Below are 11,553 nucleotides of genomic sequence, written 5' to 3'. Positions count from 1 at the left end.
TCGCCATTATTTTCGACTGTATCTCAAGGAAACAATTGGTAAAATCACTTGGTAAAAGGCCAAATTCCTTCATATTTAGATATCGGACTATTGTTCACTTTCATCACATTGAATGGAAAAAAGTATCTTTACATGTCAAGCCCCTTTCTCTAGGTGAATTTGCAATTCCAATTTTTTAAAGCTAGCTATGCAAATCTTAAAATCAGTAAGTATGTATGATCTCTAGCTTGAATACCAAAAAAAAAAAAAAAAAAAAAAAGCCTTCTTTTTATTTTTAAATTACATCATTCTTTACTCCAAATTATACAGGACTAAAGGCACCAAAATCCAGAAAAGGAAACATGGAAGAAGTAAGAATTAAACTTTCCACATACCAAGCACATAACCAAACGTTTAACTCTGTATCTTTTAGTCTCAGAAATAAGGTAGAGCTAACATGTGGCAGTTTCAAGCCAAAAAATTATAAACCACTTTGGTAATCACAATCATGTCACGGTATAGTATAAAAACTTAAATTCTTTATTTATTTATTTATGAATATTACATAAGGGGTAGGGAATTATAAGGTGGTGAATCGAACCCTCACCAACAAAGTAAAAGTTCAGGTAGCCAATACACTACTAAAAAAACTGGATTTTCCGACCTAAAAAAAGGCGAGTTTCCGACCTCATGAGGTCGGTTTTCGCCAAAACCGACCTCAAAACCGACCCCGCATTGAAGGTCGGAAAAGAGTGGGTCGGAATTATTACCGACCTCATGAGGCCGGTAATATTTTTTTGGTCGACTATTATAATTAATTAATTATATAAAGTACCGACCTCGTGAGGTCGGTAAATTATATTAATAATAAAAAATGATATTAGTTTACCGGCCTCATGAGCTCGTAAGTTATATGATATATATATATATATATATATATATAATATATTGTTTTAGATTTCGTCGTCCTATTTTCCGAGGAACCGACCTGCAAAGGTCGGTAGTTTGTAATTCCCGGAAGATTTTCCAAACCGACCTCGAGGTCGGTAATTTCCAACCGAGGTTCCATTGGAAAATTTTGCGGCTCAAAACCGACCTCATGAGGTCGGTAATATGGAACATTTTCCGTAAAATCGACCTCGCATGAGGTCGGTAATTTCCAATTCCCTGAAATTTTCCATAATACCGACCTCATGAGGTCGTTAATTTGCAATTCCCTGGAAAATTTTCCACAAAACCGACCTCATGAGGTCGGTAATTTGCAATTCCCTCAAATTTTTTTCACAAAACCGACCTCATGAGGTCGGTAGTTTGCAATTCCTGGGAAAATTTTCCAGAATACCGACCTCAAAAAAATTGTATCACCTAGCTGTTATTCCAGTTGCCCCCTGTCTAGAATGAAAATAATTTTACTTTCAATTAACACCAGCTCAAATAGCTGCCAACAATACACCAAACTACTATATACATAAAACAATAAGCTACTATTACAACACATATATTACAACCACCAAAACATCAAATTCAATTCAAACTACTTCAAAATTGAATAAAAACGTCAATCAAACATTCACAAGAGACATTAATTAAGCTACTTCAACCTTCGCAAACATCAAAACAACATTAAACTACTTCAACATTTGTAAACATCCACAAAATATTAAACTAGTCTACACTAAGTTAGTCTACAACATTAGACTACTTCACCCCTCGCAAATCCACAACATTAACATTCAAACATGCCTTTGTGTGTTTGACACATGAGTCCCATCATCAGCCGCACCACTAGATTGAGTATGGGGGTTACGAGCATCATCGGGACACGGGGAATCCTCGAAGCAAGTAATGCGTCTAATCTTCCAACCTCATACCGTCAAACCGCACGTCCCGAAAACCTCTCCCTTTCCTCTGAGGCCTGTAGCTGGCTAGATAGCTCAGCAATCTTTTGCTCCATGGCCATAGCACTCACTCTATCGAACGACTCGGTATTGGAAGAATGTAGCTTCGTCTGCCAACTCAACATCTATGTAAGTATGATTTTATTAGTATTGCGTTGTAGTACTATGTTATAGTTGAGAACTTGGGAGATTATTTTAATGTTTTTTTCTTTTTCTTTATGAAATAATAGGGATTCAGGAAAGTAATTTGGGGCCGATTTGAGTTTCGCATGAATTGTTTCAGAGAGGAAAAAAGCAGTGGTTGAAGAATATCAAGAGGAGACTCCAAAGTCCCAGATGAATGAGCAGCCAACTGAGCAAGCTATTGATGAAACGGCTGCGTTTACAATGGAGAAGGATATTAAAGAAATCAGGGAAGAGCAAGTCGCAGTGAGGGAAGAAATTATAATGCTGCAACGGCGACTAGACATATTGGAGAAAGATATGGAAGACAATACGCAAGCCGGGAATAATATGTCCTCTAAGAAAGCCAAAATGCTCTTGTTCAACTCTTTATATGCACGTACATGAGAGCTAGGCAGCACTGAAGTTGCACAGGAACATAGTGATGAGATAGAAGATGGAATTGAAAACAAGGGAAGAGCGATCGAGGTGAAAAAGGAAAATGCAAATTGAAGAAGAGTTGGGGGGAAAGAATGAAGGGAGAAAGAAGATTGCAAGTGCTGCAGATTTTATATTTGAGATAAATGCTCATGGATGAGATGAACATGAATAACTTGGCTCAAGACCAACCTGATAATTTCCTGGAATCGGAGGAGCTTGCTGGAGGTTCGTCTTTTTGGACTGATTATGTGGAAAAGATGGATCACAAGGCTTATCTTCTCTGGAGTTCGACCTGGAGCCTTTCACCCTCATTTTTTTCCTTGAAAATCATACATCAAGAAGTATCTCGCGTATCCTTATCTACCTACAATGTCCTAATATCATGAAACACATTTGCAATTCCCGACTTCTCTTTTTTTTTTCCTTCCACAGTTTTCTGAGTTAAATTCGTTACGCAGGAACATGAACTTGTCGATCCGTTCGCATGGCAACCCAAGCTGATGATGCTGTCACAATACTTGTTTGGTAGTTGACTGTCGTTAGTTGTTACCACTAGTTTTTTCTTATTGCTGTGGAGTTCTATTCCTGCACCCTTTTTTCTTTACTACATGTAACTAGATAATGTTTCTATTTAGACAATTACTCTTTCCTCTCTAACTACTAGTATCAGTTAATTGATTTTTGACATATTACCAGCATCTATTATATGGGTAAAAAGAAGTCTCAGCAATCATGAATGCTTGTCTGTCTATAATTATTGACTCTGGTTATCCCAAGTTTGCTATATTGGGGGGGTTTAAAGAAGAAGCAAGAACATGAACCACCATAACATAATAGATACAAATACTCCTAATTGCAGGCAGGTGATTTCACTAAAACACACACCGCGCATATGCAGTAAAGCTAATGGAATTTGGAATCACATAAATACTTAAAAGGACTCCTCCAAGGACGGAACTAGAGTACCAAGTTGAAAGGCATGCATCCCGACAATGAATTTAAACATTTATTTAATACCATTTAAGTATGCGTTTAGCTCTTATATATTTCTTTCAAAAAATTCGTACATAATGTCCTTCGTTTTTGCCGAAGCATGTAAAAAAAATTTAAAAAAACACCATCTGTATCCTCATCTTTCTTGATTTTCCACTCGAAATTGAGTGTTATTTCATTATTTCGGGTCCCCCAAATGGCCAAAGTAATATTTGGAGAATATATTCAAGACCCTTTATTGATTTTTAGCATCTTCACTATTTTCATCTATTAAATTCATTATTTTGTATCCCCTCCAAAGTAATTTTTCGAGAATTTATGGAAAACCCTTGACGGTGTAATTGTGTTTACTCTTGCTTATCCGAGCCGCAAAATTGAAGCAATACAAGTTAATGTCAGGTGTTCGAGTTTTCGGGCACTTGTCCTAACAACTTATCAAGTAACAAATTTCTTTGAAAACCTCATTAAAAACCTTATCGAAAACCCATTGTGTCGGGACAAACCGTACTCCTAAGGAAAAGAGTGCAACACGTGACTCCTGCCCTGTAACGTCGTAACGTATTAGGTTTAGAGAGAGAGAGACCTCAAAAAACGTTAAGAGAAAGAGAGAAATAAAGAGAAAGTTTCCATTAACGGGGTTCTTTAATTTTATTTGGCTAATATTACCGACCTCATGAGGTCGGTATATTTAATAATTTTATTTTTAAGTTAAAATCATACCGACCTCACGAGGTCGGTTTGTTTAAAATTATTTTTAATAAACCGACCTCATGAGGTCGGTATTCTTTTAAATTAAAAATAAAAGTATAATATTTACCATCATATTAAATTTCCCTCGTGAGGTCGGTGTTTATTTTTCAAATTTTTTGATACAAGTCCCCAACTATGGAAATGTTTATTTTTTAAAAAAATTGAAAAATAACTATTACGATTTTACCGACCTCATGAGTGCCGATTTTTTTTTCCGACCTCAACGCGGTTTTTTGAAAGTTCATCCGTGAAAATCGAGTTTTTTTAGTCGCCATGGCCTCAAGATTCCAAACTTAAATTCTTCAGTTCGACATAAACTATTTATTCTATTATAATATATTGTCGGTAGGGCGTGGTTCCCCATCTAATATACACAATTATACGAGTAGTAGTTAAGGTCTCAATTTTCCCCCTTTCTATGATAGGATAATTAAGGTCTATAAGGTTAATAGCAACTCAATAAGGTTTGAGCATCAAACACATTATTTTAATCAAGACATACAGATGGTTGTATTTTTCCCCTCACAAGGAAGATGGTTGTTAATTTGTGACTTTGACAAACAGACTACATATCTCAAAAGGACCACTAATCACCCCCCAAAAAAAAAAAAAAAACCACCCTTGGCCTACAGGTTCTGGTTCTTAGTTAGCAAATGGTAATTATGGAGGTTGGGCTTGTACTAGTCATTATCTCAATTTTTAAAATGTCATCACTATTGAAGTACAATTTGTGTTGGTCTTCTCAAGATTTTTAAGCGTTTAGCATATGTTATATAGTAACTATTTAGCTTAAATGAGAAATAGAAACTCGGATGCGAAAATTCTTGTGGTTAATTTCATGTTACGTGGTAACATATTGCTCTTACTTTTTTGTTGTATTGCAAAACTTTCAGATCTGAATTGGACTGGATTGATTTGTCTTTTAAAATTAAAATTTAGATATTTCTTTACTACATGTTAAATTATATAAGTTGCACCTTTCCTTGAATTATAGAAATATTTTATGATGTTGCAAGGTGTTCACACAAATTTAAATGCACATCGACTTATCAATAGGATAACACCCTAGATACAACTTACAAGCACATGTACCTCTAGTAAACTTCATCATGGTGGCCGAACGAATGGACTCATACTGAGCATAGTAGTTGGAACTTAACTTTGAATTAAGACACAGTGGCGGATCCAGAATATTGAAGTCGTGGGTGCTCAATAGGCGGGCTAACTAAAGTTGTCGCGAGTACAACGTATAAATGTACGACTAATTAAAATTAGACCTAAAAATATATTTTAACAAGTAAACTATAATATTATTATTTATTTATTTTATCCTCAGGATTTGTATATGATAGCTAATATATTATATCATCATTGCTTTCACTAGACTTATTTTTAAAATCAAATTCCACAAAAAATTACATATTAGCTTTAGGTTGAATTTTTTTTTTTTTTGAAATTTTCTATTTATTTACACAAAATAATTTTAAACTATACCCAATTAGCTAGTCTATGTCAGAAGATATACAAAAGAAAATGAATAGGGGCAATTATCTTGGCAAGAAAGCCAAATTGTTGAGACCAAACGAGGAAAGAAGAGAAGTTTTGCTTAAAAAAGAAGCTCTGGGGGAGAATTAGTTTAGTTCTATTATTGCGGAAAAAGTAGTTTTGTCTTTTTGGGAAAATAAGTCTAGGGGGCAAAACAAATAAAGAAAACAAGGAAGGGAAAAGAAGGAGAAAAAACATTTCTGTTATGAAAAATAATGAATACGGAAATTGGAAAGGAAAATCAAAGAGGAAAAAAAAATAAAGACAAAGCAAGGGAGAAAGAAAGCATTAGCAGAAAATGACAAAAGAAAGGTTAAGTAGGATTCGATCCCACATTCTCATAGAAGAATGAGCTCCTGTATCCAGCTTAAAACCAAGACACCCACCAGTCATCTTCTGTCTACGGGTGCTTACGTCTAGTATTTGTTCCTTGGTTATCAATTCTCTGTGTAAAAATATGAATTTCAAGTCAAAGCAATGGGTGCTCAGGTGCTTGAGCACTCATAGAGAGCCACATGGGTCCGCCCCTGCTAAGACAATTTTCTTGCAACAAAAAAACAAAGAATAAATTATAAAATAATAATCAGCTTTACTTATTTGAATATTCTCAAGAAGTGAAAAACGTGAAAGATTTTGAAATAGATGAAATAATTCAAAAGTTGGATATGTTACACGCCTTAATCATTTAAAATTGGATTGATGTGTCCTATTTCTTGTTGTTGATGTTCTGTCCAATTAATATGTTGTGGTTGTGGACAAAAGTTAATTAACACGACTACCATATCACATTCGAAGCAAAGCGCTGGCTCAATCAGGACACCAAAATTGTGACATTGATGAACTACTGACTAGATAATTGGTATAGGACTTTTCTTTGTTCTGACTAGTCAAACAATTAATTTGTCTGCTAATTAATTACCCTAAACCATGTTAGAAGAACGTAAAAAGTACTATTGTATCATAAGTTACTGCCAAACTGCTTAGATCATATATATGAATTAAAATCTATCCATTTCGTTCAAACAAGGAGAATACGGGACTTTTGATAATATTTCTTGGTGTTTTTTTTTTCCTTGACATATATTTTAGATCTGTCTTTGATGCTTGAATTCATCCTCAAATTATTTTGATCCAAATAATAAGCTTTAAATGTTATCGCGACTCTATTCTTGATAGATTCAATTTAACTTTCTAAACTTGACTCGACCACGACAGTATTATGAATTTGTCAATTTTGACCAATAATTTGTAATACGTACATTCAATTTCTCCAAACAGGAGTTGGAGCGTGACATATTGATAGCGTTATGACCCTTAGTTAAACAAAGTTTTGGTTAGTTAGGTCCTTACGTATTTATTTGATCAAATTATTTTATTACGCATATCTAATAAATCGATCCAAACCACTCAATTTCGACACCCATACAATTAAAATAGTAAAATTAGATCATTTGGCCACTATAAAACAATATCTTAAGCTTAAATAATTTGCAGCTGCTGCCTAAAACACGACTCATCTTGATTGTCACGAAATGCATGCAAGTTCATGGAAACTTTCATTTTATCCACTCATTGAAGCCAGACAGTTTTATAAGGTAAAGTATACTCCATATATAACTAAGTTCACGTGATAATTCTTCTGCATAGGTGACACGTAAGATAATTGGTACGCAACAATTTTAAACAATTTGGCAATTAGGTGTTAAAGCAACAAATGTCCGTTAAAAAGTATTATAATAATAAGGGCCTTTCTGTTATTGATTGTGAGGGTCAAGCAATCCAATTTCATCGAAATAACTTGATTTCCCATTCAATTCATTCAACAGTGTAATTGTTTATTTTATTCCCGAAAAGGGGAAGAAAGGACCTACAAACGACATGATAAATTAGTGAAATTGAACTTGCTATCTTTTAATTCTTATTTTTATAATGTGGTTTATTTTAAAGGGAACGGTGCTTGCTAAATTGGATTAATAATTTATGACCAACATGAAGCTAAGCAAACATTGTTTTAATTTCACGAAGTATCCTTTCATATTTTCTTTCTTTTTAGTAGTCCTACTTGGTGTAATAAGGTCCAACCAATCAATTTCTAGATTGTTGATAATTATTGAGATAATTAACAATTTCCAAATCATTAAAAATTTGTAATGTACCAGATAATCTTAGAATCCTCTTTTGGACATCTTCATGTTTCTCGATATTCATATTTTAGAGCCCGTTTGGATGGGCTTAGTTTAAGTGGCTTTTAAGCATAAACCATAAATTAGGATTTGTAGCTTTTGACTTATTTTAATTATTTTGACTTAGAAATAAGTGCTTAAAATACTTTTTATTTTATTCAGACGCTACAAAATGGCTTAAAATCTATTTTGGCTTAAAAACACTTAAAATAAACCAGCCCAAACGGGCTCTTAGTAAAAAATTTATGACAAATCTAATAAACACAATTCACTTATTTCCTGGATTAACAAATTCTCAAAGTTTTAATAAGGACATTTTTTAAGAAATTACGTATAAAAATTTTATACTACTAATGCTCCTCGAATTCATACACAATAAATAACCATGTTATTTTTAGTTAATTAGTAGTATTACAATATTATATGTATGGGCCGCAGAAGTGTGATGAGTACGTAAAACCATAGATGGAAAACTCCATGCAGCCGTTAATTTGCTTGAGAAGTTACTTCTTGAAGCCATGTCAAAGACAAAGCCAGGTGGAAGTGGTCGCCTAATTTGAAAGTCACACGCTTCAATAGCTCTGTTTTGTCTCTCTTTATATACAAGTCTCCCACATAACAAGTTTCTCAAATTTTCCTTTCAATTCTAAAATTCCTCTTCCTTCAACTCTCTCCAAATTCATATATACTCCTACTTTTATTCAAGAACCTAGTACGTACCCTATAGAAATTGAAAAAAGAAATGGAGATTGATGCAAATATGTTGGTAAAAATAGGTCTGTTTGTTTTGGTCCAAGCTTTGGTTTATTTGATTCTATCAAAGTCTTCAAACGTATTTTCCAAGACACAAAGATCATACAGCTTCAAAACGGCTCGTTCAGTCAGCATTCGCCGGATCGCTGCCGCACTCGCCGACTTGCCTGCCGGTGGTGAACCATCTCCTACTTCAAAGGACTTGACATCTTCAAATTCTTTCAAGTTATTCCAAGACAACTAGTTTTTAATGGTCTCAAATATTAATATGGCCTCGATGTTATTTTAGGTTTAATTTTGTGTGCTTATAATATTAGATATTCTTTGATTTGTTGTTGGACATAGTTAAACCAGATTATTTGGTGTGAATTTGATATAGGTTTTTTTTTTCTCCCCCCTTTTACCTCGTACGTGTAGATTACAAAATTCGTTGTTTGTTGTAAATATTTTAATTAATTGAAGGTTTAAATAGATATCTGTTGAACCTATATACTGTATATTAATTGAGTTTTGTCCATATTATTGTCTTGTCAAACCTATATACTGTATATTAATTGAGTTTTGTCCATATTATTGTCTTGTCAAAATTTTTGTTTCAACGTGTTACCCCGTGCGGCTGAGCGAATCCCAAAGGAAACCTGAAATGACAATTTCTAAAACTTATCAAATTTACAGATGGCGAAATTAATTTTTTTTTTTCTTAATCAAATATCCACCACAATGAGGGGGGTTTGACAATGATCTCAAGTTCTCAACCTGTAGATAATGAAAAGAAATAAGCATAAGGAGCAAGACATATATAGAACTTTGCTTCCAGAATATGATGGAGGTTCAAATTATTTTTATGGACAGTTGATCAAGATCGCTACTTGCTAGGTTGGACATACTCCTCCATTACACTTTAAATGCAATTAATTTTACAAAAAGATGTTTCATTTCATTGTTAATCGTGTTGACTATCAGTATTAGATTTTACTACCACATTGAATCTACCCCTACTATTGCACAGTTAATTCCTTGTAACATAATTTTGGCTTCATCAGCCATATTGCTGGATTGGCTTCAGCAAATATTGTAATCACATCACCCAGATTATCTCTAAAGATACTTCCATTCTTAGAGCTTCCTGGGTTGAAGGCGAAAATAATTATTAGTCATCAGTTTCTCTAATTAATTTGTCGAAAGAATAGTTAATCAAAGACGAACATTCACTTTACGATGGATATATAGATGCAAATGATTGATTAAATTTGTGGATTTGAAAACTAACCTCTCAACTCAAAAAACAGTAATCACAAATTGCTACGAGTTTTCCTTTTAGGATAAAAGTGTTACTCTTGCAGAGAGCATTTCCCTTCTATATTTTCCTTTTGGGAAAATAGCACTTTTAGTCCTTGTGTTATTGCGATATTCCTATTTTAGTCCTTGTGATATTCAGTTAAGCGCATTCAACCTTCAATTAAGCAATGCGTGTGATTTTAGTCCTTCACCTAGTAGACATCTAATAACATAACGGTCTGTTAAATTGCAAAGGGGCAAATCTGAGTATTTAAATTTCTAATGTGGTTCAATTCCATGAATTCTTTCTAGCAATATATTCTAGTAGGTTAATCATTACGCATGGCAGAAAGTTGAAAACATCACAAAACACTCTACGCACACTAACTTCCATTTGTTATCTTCAAGATTCATCTATAGATCATGTAGGGTATCGGTATTCTTCTTTGCCGGTTTAATTTATCATTTCTTCTTCGTCGTGTAATGCAACATGTTTCTCATTAATCTCAAATTTCTCTATAAGGGTGTCCTAGTATCGGGGCATTGGGTGCAGGGCTGCACCGTGTGTAAGGGTCCATGCCAAGGCAACTATTAGTATGATAGTAACAACCTTCTTTGCAAGATCCAAAAGAGAAAGAAGAAGAAATGGAGGTTACCCCCACTTGCGGATAACAATCTCAACTGCAAATATTTAATTTTTTCTTGAAAGAAAATGATTGATAGAGAGAAACTGTCCATTGAGGTAGACAACGAGAATCAGAGAAACTGGAGAATTAGAACGCAAAGAAAGTCTTTTTCTTTTTAAGTGTATGCATTCAAAATAACATGAAAGATCTTATTTGCCCCTCTACAATTTAACAGACCGTTATTTTATTTGATGTCCGTTAGTTGAAGGACTAAAATCACACGCATTGTTTAATTGAAGGTTGAATGCGCTCAACCGAATATCACAAGGACTAAAATAGGAATAATTTAATAGGAATAATTTAATAACACAAGGACTAAAAAAGCTATTTTCCCTTAAAGGTTGGCTAGAGATTTCCTGTAAAAACACTAGCCCTGCTGAGTTCATGATGAGAATATTTTTATCGTTAAATCTTTTTTGATTCTATGTATATTATTCTCATTATGCACATAAGAGAGGAACCGTATGAGGTGAAAATCTGACATACGGTTCTGCTTTCCTTTTCTTATTTTAATTTAACTATTATAGAAGAGTCAGCTAGAGGATGAGATCACATGTGTGCTTAAGGACAATATATTTTTTCTTAAGGGTATTTCAGACTTTTTATGTCCCTAAAAATTGAAGAGTCACCGCATCAATCTCTGCATCTCTGGAAATTTCTCCATTCTTCTTTCTCTCTCGGTCATACGAGCTGCCCTTAGCATTAACCACAATGAAGCTTCTGAAAACAAAGAGCAAGAAATTCTGATTCCGATAGAGAAGAAAAAGAGTGATGAAATTTTCAGTGAAAATCTATGATGTAACAAAGAGGAGAAGTGCAAAAGAGATGGGGACGGAAGGAAAGATTGAAAGAAAATAAGATGGGTTTCCTTATAAAAACTGAAGG

At 34.0% G+C, this 11,553-nt stretch overlaps 1 protein-coding gene across 1 annotated transcript; it reads left to right on the top strand.

Annotated features, from left to right (window-relative positions):
- The first annotated feature begins 8,571 nt into the window (after window positions 1–8,571).
- LOC132062538 (uncharacterized) lies at window positions 8,572–9,211 on the top strand. Its single transcript, XM_059455088.1, has one exon. It carries the CDS (start codon window positions 8,694–8,696, stop codon window positions 8,946–8,948), a length of 255 nt encoding a protein of 84 aa, XP_059311071.1. The 5' UTR covers window positions 8,572–8,693; the 3' UTR covers window positions 8,949–9,211.
- The last annotated feature ends 2,342 nt before the right edge of the window (window positions 9,212–11,553 follow it).

Source organism: Lycium ferocissimum, chromosome 7 (assembly GCF_029784015.1).
Source record: "Lycium ferocissimum isolate CSIRO_LF1 chromosome 7, AGI_CSIRO_Lferr_CH_V1, whole genome shotgun sequence".
NCBI lineage: Eukaryota > Viridiplantae > Streptophyta > Magnoliopsida > Solanales > Solanaceae > Lycium > Lycium ferocissimum.
The sequence above is the reverse complement of the archived record's forward strand: the minus strand, read 5'-3'. Positions and strand labels throughout refer to the sequence as shown.